Consider the following 23,007-nt stretch of genomic DNA (forward strand, 5'->3'; position numbering starts at 1 on the left):
GGTTCTGGATTTCCAAGAGTCTGAGGAATAATCATGTTGGGTCTTTTCCTGCCCCCAGTTCTCTTTTGAAGACTCCTGAGAACTTGCCAGGTGGCAGCAGTGCCTGAAGAGCCTGGGGCCACAGGGTGACCCACAGAGCTGGCTCTCTGTGGTGACTCCCTGGTGGGCACCGTACACCCCGGTTCTGGGCCTTGGTGAGGTCACACCCCAGGCTGGGCCACTGAGGGCGGTTTTCCTGTGCTCCCCCACATGTGCTCCCATTAGTGGGAGGAACAGGGGGGACCCTGGCTGCTCTGGGTCCTGCTGGGTCAGACTCTGCTATAGAAGAGGGGGACTTCTCCTAGGTGGCCACCCAGACAGGAAGCAAGCACTGGCCATTAACTGAGTTCTTGTAGAAGGGCCCAGGGTCCTGGTGTGCCACCAGGGGCTCACCTGAGGTGGGTGGTGAGGCAGAAGGGGCTCTGTCACTGCACAGCAGCTGGCTCCCGTGATCCTAGGGATGCAGAATAGATCCTAGGGTTGCCAGGGGCCAGAGAAGCTGGCTGGGCATCGGACTCACCCAAGAGCTTTAATGAATGCAGATTCCTGGGCCCCACCCTGGGGAGGGCCTAGGGGGACATTTGAAGAAGGTGCCCCAGGTGATTCTGAGTGTCAGGCCAGGCTCCACCTGTGAACCTAGCTCTGATCCTCCCACACCACCCCTACCATCCAATGCCAAAATCAACATCAACAAGATTATCCCAGCCCACTGCAAACATATCCTCCCCATCCCCTCCCTCCCCCACTTCTGCAGCAGATTTATAAGGGAATGGTTCTCTTCACTTATGTCTAAAGAGGCTGAGAGTTGACTGGCTGGCCCCCCTGTCTGAACTGTTATCAATAGTGCATACTTTGCCCGCCCCACTGTCTGAAGGTGTAGGTAAATGGACTTTATAGAAGAGTGTGAATACCCTCCGACTGTCCATCAGGAATGCTCACCCACATTCCCATTGCCTTGCAGGACTGGTGCCTGCTAGGGGCTGCCCACTGCACTGGCGGCTGAGCTGAAAGGAAGCAACAAGTACATACCTGCACGAGGTTCTTGTAGGTGCTCAGAAACGGCTGGGCCTGTGAGAAGAGGGGGCGAACCACCAGAGCAAGTCAACTTGCCTCCTGCTCTGCTCCCACGTGCAGAAATACCTTCCAGGTTCCCAAGTCCCTGCCCTCCAGGGTGACTGCTGGGTCCCCTCCCAGGATGCACCCAGCCTTCTTTGCAACCCCCTTAAATGACCGCAATAAACCCTGCAGGGCTCCCAGGAACAAGTACCTCTGCACTTTGCCTCTTACCCAGCTGGCCGGGGTGGCTAGGTCACCTCTCTTTCTCCACCTTGCCCCTTTCTAACAGAGTCCCACTGTCTACTAATACAAGCCCAGGTCCCGAACTCCTAGCCCCCTTTCCCACCTCTCCCACTCCTGTCCTGCAGTAGCCTAGGTGCCTCACACCCAGACAAGAAAAGCCAAGTGCTTTGAGGTTCCTCCCTCTGAAGCCCCCTACCCAGCAGGTTTCTGTCCCAGACCTGGGACCCCTCTGGGAATCCAGAGGAAGGAACTGATAGGCGTGAGGGAGCAGCTGCAAAGGTCTGAGAAGCTTTCTGACAACTTGCAAGTGAACAGGGAGATCTACTTTGTGTTCCTGCTGAATGTCTGCTTTCTTATCTCTGGCTTCCAGTGGACCTCCCCACTCTCACCCTCATCTCCATCCTAGAAGATATTATTCCAGGTCTCAGGCCCTCACTCTTTCATCCTGCCATGGGGACTACATGGAGAGGTTCCATCCTGCCCTTAATGTCCTCTCAGCCTCAGCTTCAACATGAGGGCTGGATGGTACTACCACTCTCCTCCTCCCAGCTGGAAAGAGGCCTGGGTGCAGACTTGTGCCAGGGCTCATGGGGACAGGGAGAGACAGAGGTGAAATCTAGGGCCTCCTGGGCACTGGCTGTCACCCCTCACAGATGGGGTGACATCTGGGGCATTGTGGATGGTTAACTGCAGTATGGATTGGATGGGTAGGGGAAGAGAGCTGGGGGTGTGGATGCGAAACTGGGATGAAAGGAACGGAGAAACCTAAATGAAAGATTCAAAAGGCTGCAAAAGAGTCTTTAGGTAGACCCCTGGCAAGGCTACGCTCTTCACTCTACCTGGTCTGGACATGTGATATTGATCTTGTCTTCAAAATTATGCTGTCTTGTCTTCTGGCCAACAGGTTGCAACTAAACCAAGAAGCAGGAAGATGGGGAGTGATAAACAGGTGGTAAGACTGGAAAAGTCGGGAGGCAGGGCTGGGGAAGGGAGGGTGGGACAGAGGGGTTTGGGTTTATCATCAGTGCTGTGTGGGGAATCTCACAGCCTGAGTGATGGGTCTCTGAAGTCCTCTGAACACTTTCCGGAATCTTTTATTATCAGAGGAATCATAATTTTCCCTGTCTTGGTCATCTTACCATGTTGTTCCACAGGGCACTGGCTGCATGGGCATGAGCCTTGCTACTGAAGTGGAAACAGTCAGGAGCAAAGTAAGAGTTGTCAGGCAACCCCTCCTGGTCATAGGATAGAATAGAGTGGCCGTGTCATAGGAATGTCAGATAACACCAGTGATGTTCAGAAAGAGCTGGGCACTACCTGTAGCTCCCACTTATCCATGAGGCTTTACCGGGGTCATGGGCATGTCCACTTTTTCGAGGAACGGCTGCACGACCACTGTAAAATCTTCCCTGGTGTCGTAACGCCCACTCTCAACCAGTTGGTGAGTCCCCTCCTGCAGGAGGAAGGGAGTCAGTAGTCAGGGGGCTCTCTGCACCTGTCTGGTCTTTGTGTGGAATCTTTCTCCACCAGAGAATTCAACACAATCTGACCTTTGCATGAAATCAATCTGCAGTAAAATCCCTACTGATCAGGAGCCAGCTAGTTATGTTTCAGATCAGCCTTTATCTCAGGCCCTGCCCCCAACCTCTGCTGCCATTGCATCTATTTGACCCAGGCTGGGAAAAACGAAAAACCCAAGTTCATCAGTTTGAGCCTCTTTTAAAGATTCTGATTAAAGATTAGGGTGGAGATCGAGTGAGTACAAATTTGATTTAATGACTTTGGGGGATTATCCTTACATTTATTTATGTTATACACTGGTTCAGGAAATCAAAGGTGAATTAACAACCACATTTAATGCCCATCTGTATCATTCATGCAAGCAGTGTGTGTGAGCACGAGTGTTCCTTTCCATGCACCCTTGAAGTGCTCAGATCTATCCAGGAGGTAGCAGAGCTGTTACTCTCATAGCTTACACCTAGACTCAGTTCCAGAAGGACCAGTTACCCTAGCTCTGGCTCCCACTTCTGCCACACTCTGCCATTTCAGTGCTTGCTCGGTTTCCATCATTTGGAGCCAGGACCCGGTCTGGAGGGGGAAGTCAGGCTTCCACACCCAGAACATTAGTGCAGTTACTTCAGAAGACACCAGGACACCTTCTGTTTTCCACGGTCTGCCAGAGAGCCCCCAGGCTGGGAATACATCAGCTCTGACCTCCTGGGGGAGACTCTTACAGACAGAGCCTTGAGGCAGGCAGAAGGTACGATACCACTAACTAGCTGTGTAACTTTCAGCAAGCTGCTTTCCCTCTCTGGACCTCTATTTCCTCACCTGTAAGTGGAGGATGTTCACTGAGGCCTGGACCATCCCTTAAATTCTTTTAAATGCTGCTAGGGCCTCTGTGAATCAGCCACAATGGCTCACAGTGGAGACCCCCGCCCCCACCACCGCAACTTTTCAGAAATGGTGTAAGTAGTATGGAGAAGGCCTGGCACATGGTGGTAATAATTAACAGCAATGCTCATCTTCAAGGAGAGGGGAACAGGAAGTAGAAAGTCAGAGGATTGAGAGAGAGGACATGATGGCCTCATGGGGCTGAGCTGTGAGCTCGTCTGGGATGCTACAGCAGGGTCTCAGTGGTCACCAAGAGCAGACCTGGGAATAGTTGGCTAATCTAGAGAGGTTGCAAAGGCCATTTTAGGGAACAGTTCCCCTTTGGTTCTCTGAACCTACTCTACCGTGTGAAGAAGAGCCCACCTTGCAATGTAGGTGAGAAGCCCAGATGCTGTTTCTCCCAACGTCCCTCACACACACCCATGGGTCCGCCAGTAGATGTGTGGGGGCTCCCGCCTCAGGCTTCGGTTTGGAAACTAGAGATTGAAAGATGGAGGAACAGCACAGAATCCATTTTGCTGAGGGTGCATCTAGTTTCTAGAAACAGCAGCGATAGTGGCGTCTATGGTGACTCCATCAAACCAGTTGTTTGGCCTGATTTTATTCTTATGGCATGGCCCCAGAATTCCATGACTCTTCAATTTCTGGGCCTTGGCCTCTGACCTTAGCTCTTCCAGATAGTCTGCTTAAAAAATACATCTGGGGCTTCCCTGGTGACTCAGTGGTAAAGAATCCACCTGCTCATGCAGGAGACACAGGTTTCATTCCAGGAAGATCCCACATGACGAGGGATAACTAAGCCCATAGGCCACAATTATTGAGCGGGTGCTCTAGAGCCTGGGAACCATGCAATTGAGCCCATATGCCGCATCTACTGAAGCCCGAGTGCCTACAGCCCAAGCTCCATAACAAAAGAAGCCACGGCAAGAAGAAGCCAGAGCATCTCAACTAGAGAGTAGCCCCCACCCTCCGCAACTAGAGGAAATCCTGTGCAGCAACAAAGACCCTGCACAGCCAACAATAAATCAAGTTATAGAAAATAATACATCTGATATAATAATAAACAATAAACCAACCAGAATTGCATAAGCGCTTATGCTTTGCACTCAAACCGTGCCTGCAAAAGGACTGCCTTCAGAGTCATAAGCCTGGCTGCCTTCCCTCACCTGGTGAGGGCCATGACTTCCTCAGCAGAGACAAAGGAACGGGCTCCTAGTCACCCAAGGGGCCTGGCAATGGCCTCGAAGAATGATACACAGGTCACTGCCCTGAGTCCAGACACCACTCGTGGACAAGACTGCTCTGAAAGAGGTTGCCAGGAGGGGTTCTGCTCCAAGGAGTCTATGGGCTTGAAGGATTGATCCACCCTGGAAGCTCTCTGCATCCCACCCAGCCTGGAAGAGCTGGAAGGTGACCACTGTTCTCAAGTGACTGGGTGATTATTTGGGACAAAACTCAAGAGAGTCCATTGCTCTGCTCGAAGATTTGATGGAGAAAAGCCTCAAAGGGACAGCCCACAGGATGCTGGGAGAGCATCAGCTTTCTTTCTCCCTGTGCACCCCAGTAACACCTAATAACACCTGCTCCCCCCAGGAAGGGAGGGCAGATGGAGTACGTGTTGTTGCACTGAATCCTCCAGATTCTCTTGGGTGGCAAGGGTTCCTGCCCCAGGAGTCAGAACTCATACCCATTCTCCATAGACAATTGGAAATATTTATTTTGGTGTAAGGCCAGGAACTGAGATTTGGTCATGTGTGTTGAGTGACTTGGCTCTGTAACTTGATTCAAATGAATGGAATCTGCTGCCTTGGAGGGAGGGGGCGGTCTTTATATCTGCAAACTGGTCAGTGGTAATGTCACATGCAGTTGAAGTTGAAATAATCTAAGTGTCTGTTCCTTTTCTAACCAGAACCATGAACCACACAGCAGTTCCCAGCTTACCTGATACTTCTTATTCACTTCGACGAGGGAGGCAAGTTCTGTTGCATTATCATCATACTTCAAGACACAGGGACACAGATTCCTGCAGACCAAACCACAGAGGTGCTCACCCACCAGAACCACCGTCTGAGAGCACGACACAGGAACACTGGCTTGAGATTCAGAATATATTTAACTCAGAGGTACCAGATGCCTGTGCATCTGGAGGAGGAGGAGGGCGGGGGGTGGGCGGCTCTGGCTGGCTAACCTGTCAACTGCATCAGCTGAAACCTAAGAAAATTTCCCAGATCTGGATTTGCTCATGAAAATGAAATAGTTATATCTTCTGACGTCTGTAAGGAGTGACATCTTTATGGAGCCAAGTTACCCGATGAATGTCTGAGAACAGTGTAGTAGAGATAAGGCATGCCTCCTTCTAAATAATAGTAACAACAATAATAACACATACTGAAAGTTCACTGTGCTGAGAGTTTTATGAGTATTAACTTGCTGAATCCTCTTAGCTATTCTAGAAGCTGTCTTTTCATTGCCCCCATTTTATAGATGAGCAAACTAAGGTTCCGCATGGATTAGCAGTTTCTCAAGTTCATGTGGATGCTGAGTGTGGGAGCCAGGACTTGAACTCAAGTCTCTCTGGTTTAAACCTGAGCTCTCAACCCCTGTTCAAGCTGCTTCTGCCCTGACTAACCATCTCACAAATTCGGGCTTGTGGTCCATAGGCAGGAGGCAATAATAGTGAGGATGGCTCAGTGCAGACTCAGCACCGCCAAGGAAAGCACAGCCACTGAGACAGGACAGCGCACAGGTGGCAGAATGCAGTGACCCTGAGCCTTCCTAATCCCGCTGTCAGCAACTTGGCCATTCCAGGTCAGACAAATAACAACTCTGAACCTTCAGCTTTAATCGTCTGGAAACCTTGTAGTGATGGGCAGCCAGAGACTTTTAGGTGAGGTGCTCTGAAATGGAATGAAAATGCTGAACTCTCCCTGTCCCCTCCCCTGCCCCATGTGGCCCAGTGACTGGAGAAAGTGGGAGCCAGGGATGAGTCAGCAGCCAAAAATAGCCCGCCTGACACCAGCTGCGCTAATAGGCATGTGTCACCCGGCAGCCGTCCTCCCACTGTTCACAGCATCCCCGGGCCTTCCCCAGGGGACCCATGCAGTCTAGGCCCCCTGGGGGCGCTTTGGCATGCATCCTCAGGGAACAGCCAAGATACCCCTTCATTTCCAAGAGCAGATCCGGCCCTTGTGAATTATTCATTCAGTCATTCAGCAAACAGCCACGGAGCCCTGACTCTGCGCTGGCAGTGACTCAGACAGAGTTCAGGGCTGAGCGGGCAGAGGCACCTCGGGGTCATTACCATGTGATGTGCTTAGGCCTACGGTGGAGGCCTGTATAGAGCTTGGGGAGGGAAGAAGGGGGGTGGGGGGCACAGCCACCGTGATCTGGGCTAACAGCCCAGAGGAGACCTTGCAGGCAGGAACGGCTCACACTTGGGGCAGAAGGACCTCTTACTCCATAGGGTCACATGTAACATTAGCAGGGGAGCCATCTTCGGCTTTGGAGGCTGGGGATGAAGGCGGCCTCTCAGGGCGAGGGTTCTTTGTCCTCTACCATGCTGATTCTGACCTGACCACCCTCTCTCCTAGAAGGTGACCACAGCCCTGCCTTTGTGAATGTGCAGCCTGGAGCACCCATGCTGAACAGAGGCTCATCTGTCCAGGAGCTGGGCCTCTGGGAGGGAGCAGGGAGGTTCTGGACACTGAGAAAGATGTGGCCCTAGTGAGCCCACAGAGGCTCGCCCGTCCCTCATGCTTTACTCTTCCCTGGAGGACTGAAGAGTGTCCTGAGCTGTCGTGGCAAAAGAAGTACATTGGGTGGCAAATGCATGTCCTCTGAGGGTATAGGAGCCTGGACTGGGTTGGGGGGGCAGGCACAATGCCCTGGGGATCTCCTCCAAGAGGCCTTGTCAGGTTTGACCAGGGGGTCTCAGCACTCCTCACACTCCTGCTGTTGGCTTTTCTCACCAGCCAGAGTCACTCTCTGCTAAGGGTCCCATAGGCCCTTTGGGAACAGGTGGAGAACATCCAACTCACCGGAGGATCAGCCTCGGGCAGCTGACGTTCTTATCCTGGTACAGCTTCCTCAGGTTGATGATCTCCAGCACCTTGACAAGGTTCACAAAGGCCCGAGGCACCTGAGCAAAGGCAAGATCATCCCCAAGAGGATCAGGGCTGGGCAGCGCCAGCCTCTCCCTCAGGTCTGGGGCCCGTGCCTCCTGCTGGGTGTCAGGTCTGTGGCCTTTCACCTGGGCCCACCCACATCCATCATCCCTGGCTCCGCCTTTCTGCTGCTCGCTGTTAACACACGTGTGCTCAGGCTGCCGGGCCCAGGAGTGACAGCATGGCCGGCGCTGGTCTCCAGGGGAAGGGAGCCACGTAGGAGGGTCTCAGCAGGAAGCCAGACGCCCAAGGAGGAGGCCGGGGGCTGAGCGGCTCAGAGGACACGTGGGCCACCCTTCGTACCTCAGCGTGGAGGATGTCCAGAGCCTGCCCAATGTTGTCCACGAAGTTCTGCGGAGAGAAGCGGACCTGCAGGGAGAGGCGACGTCTCTAAGCCCAGTCACCACCCAGTCTCTCTGTAACCAGGACTGGGTCCTCTCCTGGGTTCCCTCCTCCCTGCCTTTCAGTCTGAATGGGCAACATTGAAGCACAGGCTGTCTTTTGGGACCCCAACCTCCACCCTAACCTCACAGTCCTCAAGGTTGTTAAGGCTGTGACCCTCAGGGAAACACCCTTTCTTCTGCTATGGAAAGCTCTGGACCCACTTCGTGTCAACTAGAGGTAGGGCCTTAGCTAAAGCACATCACACCTCTGAACTGGGATGCTGGAGCAGGGGGCCTCTAAGATCTCCTGCAGCTTGAACATCCTAGTGGCTGATCACTTCTGGAGTCACCCGTGCCTGGGAACCCACAGCTCAACCATATTACTTGAGGAGATAAGGAGAGGGGAAGAGGCTCCTGCCTCCCCTTCCCCAAGGGTAAAACATTTTAAGGCTGATTTCCTCTCATCTTGTGCTTATCAAACTTTTTTAAAGAAAAGCAGTGGAACCCTTTCTCTGAATGAAATTTAGCCAAGAGCCCTGCTCTACCAAATGATCAAAGCTTCAGGGGAAGTGAGGGAGGAACTAATGGCCCCACCTCCTCATCTGCTCCACCCCGCAGCCAGCGGCCCTCAGGCCCCACTGTGGGCCCTCTGCAACACAGCTTGGAAATCCCAGACTCTGGTGACTTTGATGCCAGGAAAGCAAGCCTTGCAGAGTCTCGGGGGCCAGGGTCACCCTGGGGGCAGGTGCTCTCAAGCCACAGCCAGACCCACCACTTTGCTCTGCTGGTCCCCTTTCTGCCTGACAAAGCTTCTCGTGTTCACAACCCTGACTCTCCTGCTCTCTGTAAAACTCTGATGCCACCCCCACCCCCATGCCAAATCCCATGGCAGTCCTAACCCCAGACTTCTCTTCTGGGTACAGTTCTATCACACCTGATAGTGAGCTGTCTGTGTCCCCCTGCCCTGGAGGTGTGAGCTCCTATGGACAGAGCAGTGTTTCAGTGTCTGCTTGGTCCCCAGCACATTGCCCAGGCTGGATCCATGCCTGACCACTAGCCAAGTCCCAACCCAGCTGCACTGTTCCAGTGACCCAGGGTGGAAATTCTTCCTGGGGGAATCTTGGGTTAGGGCCTGGAGACCTACCGGGTCATCACAGACATCACAGAGGTCATTGCCACCTATAAACAGGGTTATTATCTTCCAGTCTTCCTGAAAATTTATATTCTGAAATGAATAGGAAACAAACAAGTAAATGTCTTGCCCCAGAGCCAAGTCTAGGAAAATACAAAGTACTGAACGCTGCAGGGATGGGTCTGGACACACTGGAGGTCTAGTGGGGACATTATAATTCCTTTCCTTTGGTTTGGGGGTACTGAGGTCACAGGTGCTAAATCATTTTTTTTTTTTAAGGTGGCCTCTCTGGATTCCCGTGTGTCCCCATCCTCCCCCAGAGCCAAAACTCTCCGTCTCCATAATTCCTCCCGCCTCTCCCTGCTCTGGGTATCCTACCTCAAGTAGGCCCAGATGCCACTTTCCCCAGATTTACCACATCATTCTTCATCAGGTCCACCAGCCTCCTGGCCTGAACAGGTAAATCCCTGAGGGCAGACATAAGAAAAAAGTCACGTGACCAGCAGAGCAGGCTAGGTATCAGATTACCTGGATGGACCCTTTGCTCTTCGAGCCTCAGTTTCCTCGTCGATTGCTCTGACGCTAGCAGGGCTGCTGCTCTTTCTATGGACTAGAGTGTTGGGATGATTACTTGGCCTCTCTGAGCCTCAGCAGCACCACCAAGGAAACATGGGCATCTGACCCTCTGCTCAATCTCACAGTTACTACACCGGATATATGAGAGATAACAAAGGTACTTTCTAAACTGCACACTGTTGTCTAGCGGGACAGGTTGTTATCGGAACTTGAGATAAAGCCTGCGAGGCACAAAGATGAGAGACTGTGTGGTTGAGAGAATACATTTGTTCAGGCCATTTCATCTCTTGGTGCTACAGTGTCTTCATCTATAATAACAATAATCTGGGATAATAATCCCTAACTCTCCCCTACAACACAGGACATGCTTGGATACATATATTTCTCACATGGAAGAGCCCTGGGGTCTGGGGGAAAGCAGGGGAGAAATCCAGGGCCATATGAATCACTCTCTTCTTTGGTTACTTCCACGCTTTCAACTCAGGCTTCATTCTTAGATGGCCTCCTGATCTAATCATTCTGAGAACTGCCTCTCTTCTTATATTACCAGTTGACATATACTTGGAAAAAAGCAAGATTAAGGTAATATTAATGTAAGCCTCAAATTTTAAGCCATAAAGTGGTAGTCTTCACTCCTCCCCCACCAAAAGGAAAAGGAAGTCACAGAATTCATGATAAAGCCTGTTAGGTTTTGTATGATCTCTGCTCTGGATAATCTGTCACCTTTCCGGTCCTGAATAAATAATAGTTACGCAGGTGGGGATGGGGGCTCAAGCTCAGGGTGGGGGTGGGGATGGGGGCTCAAGCTCAGGGTGGTGATGAGAGTTGAGAGAATGGTATCAGGAGATCTAGGAACCAAAACATAGGAATCCCTAGGAACTACATGGTAAAGTAAGGTTTGTGATCATTCTAGAAGAAATATGGATGAGGTAAAGTAATTTGCTCAAAGCATGTACCTGGCATCCGAACCAATTGTGACTAGTTCCTGTGGCTGTGGTTAGGGGTGGGTTAGTGGGTTTTTGTGCCCCAGAGCAAGAGACACCCCCCAAGAGAGCCCACTCAGCCATCTTTGACCTTCAGATCCTTCCCCCAGACAAAACTCCCCAGCCTTCAGCCATACACCCTGGTCTAGGCCAAGAGCCCAACCAGGTCCCCAGGGGACCCTTGGGGTTCACCCCCAAGATTCTCACTCAGCTTGGGCTCCCGGCACGGCCTGGTTTAGGTAGGCCCCAGAACTGCTTTCGCTTCCCTTGCCAACAGAGAAGCCCTTCAGGGAAGGGTTGAATTCCCGGAGCATGTCTATAAATACAAGGAAGAGATGTCAGTACCCCAAAGCCATCTTTGAATTCCTTAGATAAGTGCCAAGGGGTGTTGGTGACAAAGCAGAGCCCACCCCCCCTACAAATCTCACCCTTACCGTTCACTCGGCCCCCAAAGAAAACGTCCAGAAGGGCGATGCTGAGCCATGTGGACAGCACACACAGGGGCTTAATAAACTGGTGCTGAGTAAGTGCCAGTCTGGCTCAGGTCTAGGGCACTTTGCTTTTTTCCCAAATATATAATCACTTTGCTGAGATAGAATTCGCATAACATAAAATTCACCAAAGTACAACTCAATAGCTTGTAGTACACTCATACAGTTGTGCAACCATACCCCTATAAAGTTTAGAACATTTTCATCACCCCAAAAAGAAACTTGGCATTCACTAGCAGTCATTCCCCATTTCTGCCAGCCCTATCAGTTCATTTCAGTCAGTCAGTCATGTCCGACTCTTTGCAGCATGCCAGGCTTCCCTGTCCTTCACCAACTCCCAGAGCTCGCTCAAACTCATTTCCATTGAGTCAGTGATGCCATCCAACCATCTCATCCTCTGTCATCCCCTTTTCCTCCTGCCTTCAGTCTTTCCCAGCATCAGGGTCTTTTCTAATGAGTCTGTTCTTGGCATCAGGTGGCCAAAGTATTGGAGGTTCAGCTTCAGCATCAGTCCTTCCCATGAATATTCAGGACTGATTTCCTTTAGGATTGACTGGTTTGATCTCCTTGCAGTCCAAGGGACTCTCAAGAATCTTTTCCAACACTACGGTTCAAAAGCATCAATTCTTCAGCACTCAGCTTTCCAGCCCCATGGCAAACTCTAATCTCCTTTCTGTCTCTAAAGGTTTGTCTACTCTGGACACTCATTTTTCCACAAATCATTTTAGTGGACGACCTTGAATCAGATGGTTTCCAGTCATGTTGTTGACCACAACTGCATGGCAATCAGAGAGCCCAGCAAAGCGTTGTGTACGCTAGCCCAGCTCACAGCCCAGTCAATTACATTCACAAACGCAACACCAACCATCTCCTAGCGATAGTGGAGTTTATTCATAGCTCTTTCATGTGGACCTAAAAATAAAGAAGACAAGGGGTACTTGTGCCACAGAACTGTACCTACTTACACTCAACAGGATTTGCAAATAGCAAGAACAGATAGCACATGAAGTCCAACCAGTTCTGCCTATGTAGCAATCAAGCCGTCTTTATCATCAAAGTCTGGGTGACTTAGAGCTGAAACAATTTCTTAACTTCTAAAGATATATTACCAAGGGATAATTACAAGAAAAGCAAATGAGAATGGGATCAATTAAATTCCTCTCGGGCAAACCTGTTAGCCAGAAGATTTTAAGGGAAAATAACACGTATTTTATGTGTGCTTTAAGAACAAGTACTGCGTATGCACTAAGGAGAATGAAAAGATGAATAAGATAAGATCATTGAAAGAATGCAGTCAGGCTTAAACAAATCATTCCAAACAGGTTGTTGATGAAGCAATTTAAGGAAAATGTTGCGCCCCAAATATGGCTGTGTTGCATGGCCTAAACAAGGTAATTTCATCTCTGCTGCTGCCATAGCAGCTTTTCCTAAACCGGACACACAGGAATTCAACGTCTTTGTATGCAGTGGTGCCTAACGCAGTCCAAGCCTAAGTCAACGCCTCCCAAAAAGGTGCTCTGGTCAGAATGACAGGCAAAGCAGAGAGGGGTTTCCTTTCCTTCCTTCTTCAATCACTTCTTAATAATAACTTGCACTAAGAGCTGGATGGAGCATTCTTTCTCTCTTACTCTCTTTCTTCCTCAGACAAATACAATTTCTCTCTTTTTTTTTTAAAGACAAAATACGCAAGGCTTTAATTACTCTCAAGAAGCAGAGCGAGGAAACCCTCTTGGGGAAGCAGCGCCCCCTGCCGAACACGGCTGTCTTCTGCAGCCCGGTTCCCTGCTAAGCCCGCGGTCACCGCCAGGAGGAGCTGCCGAAACGCGCAGGGCTGTGACGGGCCGCCCTGAACCCCGGGGGAGCGCGTACTCACTGGGCAGGGTGATGACGCTGCTGAGGTTCTGGTCGCCGCCCACACTACGTCGTCGTCGTGGGGACAAAAAAGAAAATGAAGGTTAAAACTGCCAGCGACGCTGAAACACCCCAGACACCACCAAGACACACCTTCCTCCTTCTGAGAAACACTCTGGGGGCTTGGGGCTTTCCCTTTCCTCTAGTTCTGTAGAAAAACTGAAAAAATCCAGAACACAGCAACTTTTCTCTACTTGCCCCACAAACCAGAATGTCCAAATAAAAAAACTCGTTCAAGCCGGCGGGGCTGACTTATGTGTTTTTTAAGTTTGATCTTTAACCCCAAGCAAGGGAATTAAATGGGCCCCTTCATTAAAGGAAAAAAAAAAGTTTGCCCTCATGGTTTTCTTCCTGTTTGGCTTGGGGAAAACCCGTCTTTAAAGGGTGTCTTCTAGAGAGCCTTCTCCATCTTCCAAACCACTTCTAAAATTCCAAGGAAATCAAAATTGGATGGGTTTCTAGGCATGAAAATACACAGCATTCCAGAGTTGATTGGATTCCCTGCTTTTCCATATCTCCTCCTTCTCTGCCAAGTACATCTGGGAACATTTCAAAGGTTCTCAAAACGGTTTGGGGTTTAACTCTGCAGAGCATCATCAGGGAGGAGGCCAGGGACTCAGCACTCAGGTCCAAGCTGGTGCCAGAGATGATGGATTGCAGGCTGAGGAAACACCAAACCTGCCCTCTCAGGTTGGCATGAGCCAGACTTTCAAAGGTGAAGCTGGAGTGCTACTCACCACAGTCTGCGGTGCCTGGATTTGATTACAGATGGAGCAGGACCAGCATGCACGAGATATATATATATACGTGATTAGGAGAGGTGCTGGATTAGGGGTCAGGAGCCATCTACCCTACTTTTTGCTCCTTCATCATCTGACTGTGTGATCTTGGACAGGTTACTTGTCCTCTCTGAGCCATGCTTCCTCGTCTGTTAAATGAAGGCCCTTCAGTAGTGATCCCAGCTACCATTTACACCTTCCTTCTGTCAGGCACTGTGCTAGGCATTTAAATTCTCTCTAAGCCTAGTGACCTGGGCACTTGTGGTAAAGAACCCGCCTGCCAATGCAGGAGACTTAAGAGATGTGGTTTTGGTCCCTGGGTTGGGAGATCCCCTGGAGAAGGGCCTGGCAATTCACTCCAGTATTCTTGTCTGGAGAATCCATGGACAGAGGAGCCTGGTGGGCTACAGTCCATGGGGTCGCACAAAGTCGTACATGACTGAGGCGACTTAGCATGCAAGCCTCATGACAATGCTAAGCCAGTATTACTGTCTCTGAATCAAAGATGAGACCAGTTCAGAGAGGCTGAATAACTTGCCCAAGATCACACAGAGCAGGCAGCTGGGACTCAGACACAACTGTGGTTCTGAAGGCTGCTGCGTCCTTCTGAGACTACTGCGTAGAGGGAGAAATGGAAGCTCAATCTTTTCCAACCCAAATGTTTGAGTAGGTTCTCCCCTAAACTCCTCCTGTTCAGGTCCAGACTTGTTTGGAAGAAAATAGTGGTTTGGGAAAGCTGATAAATACCTTCCTTAAATTAAACCTAGAAATTTCTCATGGAAAAGCACCAGGTGACTCATCTCTCTGCTAGAGAACTTGTTTTCTACATGCTCAGGGGGATCCTCCCCTGTCCTGTGACGACAAGGCGTCTCTGGGCCTTGCCACAGCTGTACTCACCTCCAGGACAGACCTCGATACTGAGTCAAGACGTCCAGGACGTTTCCAGGCTTGGACCCGGCCCCGTTACCTGCCTGAAAAGAGAACAACACGGGGGTGATTTTCCTGCCTGCTCACCAGAGGGTCTGTGTTCTTGTCCTGGCCAGGCCAGAATGCCAAGCCCTTTAGAACCCAGGGTCTTGACAGCACGTCTTGATGTGAATCCTGCCTTGTTAGAAATGAGTGCAAGCTCCCGCTGGGAATCCTGGAACCCACCCTGGGAAACCCTGCCCAGACACCAGGCTGGCAAAAGTGCTCTGGAAATTAGACTGCAGTGTGGTTTTCCAAAGGACTCATTTCAGGGCCCCATGTTTCTAAAAGCTGTGAACTATATCATAAAAGGAAGTATATTGTAATCCTTTGATATGAATAGATCTTGCATATGTACAATGTGAAAAATTAAAACGAAATGCCATGTACCTACTCCTCAGCTAAAGAAAGAGCAGAGTCTTTTAAAACCACCACGTGACGCACTGCAGGTTCACGTCCCTTGCCCGAAGCCTGTTATTTCTGAGACGAGCCGTTTCAAGGAAGCGGGGGAAGGCTGGCCTCCAGGAGAGGTGTCCCTGCCTTTGGGGTAAAGAGTCCTGAGGGGTCATGGAGAAGAGGGCTACGGGACAGAGACAGGATTCTGGCCTCAGAGTCCTGAGAGTTCTGTCCTTATCCAGCACTTACAGGCTCTGTGGCCGTGGTACTCACTTTGCCTCATCCACCTTCACCTTCTTTGTTGGTTTAAGTTTGAGGAGAGAGATACGTCACAGGATTTTGTTGAGGAAACTGAGATCATATCAATGGGAACAGGCCACAGGCATGAAAGGTCTCAGCTGGTAGTTGGGGGGAAATTCAGCTGGACGCCCTGGACCTTACTGACCCAGAGAACAGAAGCTGGACTCCTCTGTAATGAGCTGCTGTGGGCCAGAAGCAGGGACCCTCACTTCCCACCCCGGCTCTCTAAGGACTTGATTCTGCTTTTTCTGGATCACTCTTTGTGGGGACTGGGAGGTCACCACGGGGCAGTTGCAGACACAGGCTGGATCATCTTTAGTATTTCCGTCTCTTCCACTGACCCTGGTTTTTCATCCCCTCCATTAGTACTAGTTCCTGTTGCATTATCGCGTGGCCCTTGGCATGATCCCTTAGCTTTCCTACAGACAGAACAAAGCATCTGGTCTTTGAAGGGGCCCTACACTGTGAGCAGGAGACCTCAAACTGTTCCACCCCACCACCGACAGGCTGTGTGGTCTGGGCCGGGTCACTTCTATCTCAGGGGGCCCCTCTGGACCCCCCCACTTCCTGCTCTCTCTTTCAATCCAATGTTAGGAGAAGAAAGATGAGGTTAGAATGGCAGTGGAAAACTCAACGCCAGTAGGGAATGCTGGATTCCAGGGTGGATAGGGAGGTGGACGGAGAAGGCAATGGCACCCCACTCCAGTACTCTTGCTGGAAAATCCCATGGACGGAGGAGCCTGGTAGGCTGCAGTCCATGGGGTCGCTGAGGGTCGGACACGACTGAGCGACTTCACTTTCACTTTTCACTTTCATGCATTGGAGAAGGAAATGGCAACCCACTCCAGTGTTCTTGCCTGGAGAATCCCAGGGACAGGGGAGCCTGGTGGGCTGCCGTCTATGGGGTCGCACAGAGTCGGACACGACTGAAGCGACTTAGCAGCAGCAGCAACAGCAGCAGCAGCAGGGGGGTGGAGAGGGACTGAGGTTGCATGGATGATGGCAGCTCTAAGGGCTCAAAGTGAGACTCTCCTATTAACCAAGATCTCCTCTTCTCCTGCCCTTCCTTCCACCATCCATAACTCACCGTGAGTGAGTCGCCCAGGGCTCCGATGACCTTGATGTCAGCCAGCTTCAGCCTGTGAACTGAATGCAAAGATGAACAGAAGATGGGCTTCCTGTCTCCTCTGAATCAGGGAAGAATGTTCTAGGAAGACTAACACAAAGTAGGGAAATTCCGTTTGGACAAAGATGCTAAACGCCCATCCTTGTCTTAAAGCCCAGCAGTAGCAGCTGCGGAGCCTGACTGCCAGTCTCCTCCTTGGGGTGCCTGGGCACAGGGTTGGGGAGCTGGAAGGTGGCCCCACTTTCAGAGGGGCAGCTGTTGGTATTGGGTGAACCTGATGCCACAGGTGGACAGTTATCCTCAGGGTGTAAACAGTCCTTGATGACCTGATCTGGGAGTAAGGAAGGGGTTGCGGTGGAGGTGAAACCTATACTTCATCTATGCTAGGATCTGTTGATATTTGGGATAAAATATTTTATTTTATTTTTATTAGAAAAAATTCAGCTCAGTTTTTCTGAAGTGAAAAGGGAAATGCCTTTATACTATTGACTATTTTAAAAAACAGAGGCGAAATCACATGACATAAAATTAACCACTTTAAAGTCAACAATTCCGTGGCCTTTAGTACATTTCCAGAGTTGTGCAACCATGACCTCTATCTAGTTCCAAAACATTGTCATCACCCCCAAGGGAGACCTGTACCTACTAAGCCAGTCACTCTTCCCTCCCTCCAGCCTGTGACAGCCACTGTCTGCTTTCTGCCTATGGATTTACCTATTCTGGATATTTCATATAAATAGAATCATACAAAATGCGACCTGTGTGTCTGGCTTCCTCCACTCTGCATGATGTTTTCAAGGCTCCCCATGTTGTAGCAGCTGCGAGCACCTCGTTCTTTTTTATGGCTAATATCCTATTGTGTGGGTATACCACCTTTGGTCTATGCCTTCGTCAAATCACAAGCTTACCTCCTACTCCCCCTTATATCTCCCACTTCCCTGGAGTGCCTCCTTCCATAGTCACCCTGACTTTGACACAGCTCCGTCTTTCCTCAGATGTGCCTTCCATGGTCTCTAGCTGTGTGATGCTGCACTAACTGGTCAATTACCTTTCAGCCTTGGAAGAAGTCTAATGTAGCATTTATAACCAGGGAGTAGCCCACTACTCCAACAGAGAAAGAAACCTTTCATTTCAGTGAGCCACTGCTTAAGATAAATAAACTAAAATCTATCTTCTAGAAGGTTCTCTCAACAGCCCTTCTTTACCAAGTCACTCTATGATGAGGGCGGTGAAACGCAGAAGATGCTTTCAACACCACCTGACAACCTAGAGTCTACTCCACTCATCAGCATGTTGTATGATCACATCTGCATGGGAAGCTGTGCTCACATTCAGCGGAAACAACGTTCAAAGGGGTCTCCAGGTCTTGCTCCCTCCATGGAGACATCTTGTCTACCCGACTTCTATGCTGTCCGCCTATGGGAACTGTTGCTCCCACTGAGAATTTGCTCTCATTGGAAAAGTAAAAGTCCCTGCTTCTTTCCTATGACAGCATGCAAACTGAACCATGCATAGCTGTGAATGTGTGTACGCAAAATATAGAGATTAGTGGTCTTCAAATTTGAGCATGCATCAGAATCATCTGGAGAGCTTGTTAAAACACAGATGGCTGGTCCCCACCCTCAGAGTTGCTGATTTTGTAGGTCTCGGGTGGGCCCAAGGCTCTGTGGTTAGAAGAACAATATCAAATCACAAAGCCAGCTGCAGACATTAGCACACATCCACGGGGCTGAGCCTGAGAACTCTGAAATGACCTCTTCTCAAAGAAATCAGGCTCTGGGTAAAAAAGGCAACAAAATGAAAAATAAGACCTCCTCTCCTCAACTCTAGAGGGTTTATTTTAGCTTCTGATGATGATGGCCAATCACCGTATTCTTGTTGCCATAATGTGTAATACAGTGAATTCTGGGAACACTAACTAGTGTGCAAAGGTTAGGGGAAATCTTTGGGGCTGGTAAAATGTGGAGGAGATGAGAGATTTGCTTTGAAAGCACATTACAGTATTCTAAAGGGGTGGCTGAAGCTGTCCATTTCTGCCTCCTAAATTTGTAGCAGGCAGAAAGGAAACACACATACATGTGTGCTCATGTATGTCCACATTTGTGTGTGTACATACATGAATATAGCTTGATATGTATATTGGAAGGAGTGGCTTCCTGTTGGTCATTCTGTAAGAAATGACCTGTAAGAGATAATAAACCAAAAGAACCAAATAGAGATGGAAGAAGTTTGACTCATCTGGGATCTTATTAAAATAGAACCCTGCACACATATTTCATTGGTTTGTTATTCTGGAAACCTCGATTTGAATTTTGTTAATATCATCATATATGATAAAGACACAGCCTGGAACCACAGCAAAGCACTTTAGCAATTGCTCTCCTTGGGGAGAGAATTCTTCAGAGATAAGATTAAATTTGTGTGGGCTGATTAGCCTAAACATTATCTGGTACAGATAGTCCATCACCTCGAAAGAAGTTGATAAACATATTGTTAACTCATCAAAATTTTTTACAGAAGGGGCCTCTTATCAGAAGGCCATCTAAACTATGATGAAAGATCACGAATTACCAGAAAATGGTTGACTAGAGAACAGAATGGGGAAAGTGCCCACTGAACACAAAAGGAACGGCAGGGAGAAGCTTTGACGCTTGGGAGTTCTTAAACTACCTGGGGCTATAATCTGAAAAACCAACTTTCTCTCAATTGTCAGCTAGAGCTGCCCAACCCTTTGCTCTCAGATTTTAGGGACTTATATCAGGACTTTTGCAGTGGTGGTAAACTGCTGGCCCAGGTTAATCTATGTTTCTGTCTTTGAAGTGCTTTGGCATGAGTTTATATGAAAAAATATGTGACTGGCACATAGGAGCTCAAGAAATGTGTCCGGCTGAATTAAAGGCTAAGAGGCCCTGTATCAGAGACTTTATAGCTCTTGAAGCTCTAAATGATGGAAACTGCAGGGAAGGGAAATACATTCATCCAAGTGTCTTGGGGAGAGTTTGAATTTGTTCAGTAGGTGGGTCCCGCCAAGGGAACAAAGTGAAGTCACTCAGTCGTGTCCGACTCTTTGCTACCCTGTGGACTGTAGCTCGCCAGGCTCCTCTGTCCATGGGATTTTCCAGGCAAGAATACTGGCATGGGTTGCCATTTCCTTCTCCAGGGGATCTTTCCAACCCAGTGATCGAACCCAGGTCTCCCACATTGCAGACAGATGCTTTAACCTCTGCACCGCCAGGGGACAGGCAGGCTGTTATTCCCTGTGGGGCATCATGACTTCCTAGTCACAGGCTAGTTAGGTCCCAAGACTCATGAACATGTGGTGACTCTAGAAACAGCTTCAGGATGCACACAGGACAGCTCACCACTGACTCACAGTGAAGCGAAGCCCCTGGTGGTCACAGGGCTGCAGCCTTGGCCTTTTCAATATCAGCGCTGGAATTGCTCGTTTTCAATAAATGACGTCAGGGACTTAGAAATGACTTGTTCTAATTTACACTATTGGTGACAGTGGCATAGAATTAACTTTGTTCTACTTTCAAATGCTATGAATTTTCCCCCTTTGCATGGAATTAGCAGCTTGACTTCAAGATAGCCAACTTCAATAGACAGCCTGTGCCCTCTCTGGCTCCTTATTGCCACTCTTTTGTTTACAAAATGCTACCCCTTTTCTCACTGGGAAAACCTTAAGTCATCCTCAAGGCCCATTGTATTTTTTTTTTTTTTAACTTATCCCAATGATCTTATGGACAGGGCCATGAAGTAATACAAAATGATGTAAGTTCTTATGAAGTTATAAAGCCCACAGGAGGTAGCATTCAATAAATTTTATGTACACACTGAAAACCATAGGGGCATGAAGAGTCAGAAATGACTGAGCATGAACACAAGCCACAGCCCACTGACCAGAAGGAGAAAACTAGAAGCGTTCATGCATGCATTCACTTATTCATGCTACCAAATAGCAACGGGCAATAAAAATTACTTACATCAGCTCTACATATCTCATCCCAAACCCCACAGATCAGCAGAAGAGGTTCATCACCTACGGGCTCCAGATGGAGTGATGTGAGGCACCTGGGCGGCCAGGGGCTATGGCCTGTTGATGAAGGCAGTATCTTATTTTGAAATTATCATTTGTTCATTAGCTGGGTGTACTGGTGGATTGGCTTGAGAGAGACATTAGAAAAGGGGACTACAAAGAAGATTTTTGAAAATAACTCTGAAGGTTAAACAGTTATTTGGTAAGATAGTTTCAGTGAAATATTGTCTTAATGGAAGGCAGTTTGGTGCAGTGGGTTTTTAGGATCTTTTTCAACCCTGGGAATTTTTGATTTGCTGAAGCAGAAATTCTCTGCAATAAAGATAAGTTCAACAAGTGTTTATCAGGCTCCCACCATGTGCTGAGTCACTGGCGATTTAAAGATAGATGATCTGCTCTTAGAAGTACATATCAGATGCCTTCATCTCAATTAGAAATTGTAAACATGGTCTCCAGAAGGGTGAATGACCTCATCAGAAATGTGACAATTATCGAGGGTGATAATAGCGTGACCCGGTGTAAGTCTTTCTCCTGTCCCAATAGCCACACGTGTGATTAAAATGTTCAATCAGATATCAAGTGCAGTAATGAAATGTGTTTTTCATTTTTGTCCAGTTAGCTGTGGCCCTTTTTCGAAATGACGCATTTTAGGTGGGTACTCAGAGGGGCCAACCCAGTATTAGCCCTTGAGTACCACCACCCAGTAGGCCAGTGCCGCGTTTTGTTCCCAGGCCTACTTGGTTAGATCAAGAATGCCTGTATCTGTCCATCTGCTTATCCAAACAACTATCACCAGAGCATCTCATATCTCATGGTCTCGAGATTTCTTGTGCTTACATCTTCAAGTGCCAATAAACAGGACCATCTCCAGGGTCAGGGGATAAAGGAGAGGTTCATGTTTCATTTGGCTTTCATATGTTCAGATATGCTCTAATGGATTGCTTGCTTATCACTGTTGTGATAGGAACATAATCTGGACAGATTGCAAAATCTTTACAGACCATCCTTTTAGAATGATAAGGTTAAAAGAGGATAGATATCATTTCACTGTAGAGAGTATGGCTATTAAAACAAACACCACCCTCCCTCTCCTTATACAAACATACATATGATACATACACATATATGTATAGACACATGTGTATACATACATACGTATGTATATTACATACACATTACATGTATATAACACACATCTTACATATGCGTGTATATATTATACACATATGTAATATACATATACACATACATCTTTGAGCTTTTGCTATTGGAGAGCCTGCATATGAAGCTAATAATTTGTTTCTAATAATTTGTTACTAAAATTCTGCTAGCAAACTAACCAACAGGAAGAGGCTGTCACTAATATGGGGAAAAAGCATAAAGATGCTGTGTGTGTTTAAGACTTTTATCACCTATTCCATTCTTCTGCAACTTAGTCAAGAGCCAGTTACACACTGAAGTGTTCCGTGAGAAGATTTTTAACTTACTTGCCAGTCACTTGGCTTGATTAGAGTGTGTAGAGCTAAGACAGGCATGAAGGGCAAGCTGACACTTACTTTCTACTAACACTCAGCAAAAGGAGACAACCTGCCCACAAAGATTTGCATACTGTGACATCTCCAAACTTTGCTTTCTATTCTGGAAGGCACATAGGAGGCATTCAACAATCATCTAATAGATGAGTAAACAAGGGAACAAATCAATGAACACACGAGTCACTCCCCGGGACGCACGAGAACCCACTGCACAGTTGCAGAGATGCTCCTAGGCTGAGGTTCTGAGTCATGTGGGCCACCACATCCTCCGACCCGGGACCTTCCAGGGTCCTGTGCACACAGCTATCACCCCCAGGCTGACTCATGTGGAGGAAAAGGTTCAGCCCTTAGGCAGCCCCTCTTTGGGAAGGTCTCTGCCTAGAATGTTCCGTGAGTCTCACTTTCATGACCCAGCAACAGTCATTTTGAAAATACCAAGAAGTAGTGAAAACGGCACGTGTGTGAGACTCTGTGGTTCCCTGTGCTGTGCAGTGT

At 48.8% G+C, this 23,007-nt stretch overlaps 1 protein-coding gene across 1 annotated transcript in view; it reads right to left on the minus strand.

The window, feature by feature from the left end:
• PLB1 (phospholipase B1) overlaps positions 1–23,007 on the minus strand; it is a 151,736-nt gene that overhangs the window by 46,064 nt on the left and 82,665 nt on the right. Inside the window, exons 19-32 of the mRNA XM_015473561.2 lie at positions 16,900–16,958; positions 15,048–15,121; positions 13,334–13,377; positions 11,177–11,285; positions 9,826–9,877; positions 9,423–9,503; positions 8,199–8,264; positions 7,770–7,870; positions 5,674–5,755; positions 2,687–2,791; positions 2,478–2,573; positions 2,178–2,249; positions 1,069–1,107; positions 433–493 (exon numbers count right to left, since the gene is read on the minus strand). Coding sequence (XP_015329047.1) covers positions 433–493; positions 1,069–1,107; positions 2,178–2,249; positions 2,478–2,573; positions 2,687–2,791; positions 5,674–5,755; positions 7,770–7,870; positions 8,199–8,264; positions 9,423–9,503; positions 9,826–9,877; positions 11,177–11,285; positions 13,334–13,377; positions 15,048–15,121; positions 16,900–16,958 — 1,041 coding nt within the window. The remainder of the gene's footprint in view (positions 1–432; positions 494–1,068; positions 1,108–2,177; positions 2,250–2,477; positions 2,574–2,686; positions 2,792–5,673; positions 5,756–7,769; positions 7,871–8,198; positions 8,265–9,422; positions 9,504–9,825; positions 9,878–11,176; positions 11,286–13,333; positions 13,378–15,047; positions 15,122–16,899; positions 16,959–23,007) is intronic.

Source organism: Bos taurus, chromosome 11 (genome assembly GCF_002263795.3).
Source record: "Bos taurus isolate L1 Dominette 01449 registration number 42190680 breed Hereford chromosome 11, ARS-UCD2.0, whole genome shotgun sequence".
In the NCBI taxonomy this organism is placed as follows: domain Eukaryota; kingdom Metazoa; phylum Chordata; class Mammalia; order Artiodactyla; family Bovidae; genus Bos; species Bos taurus.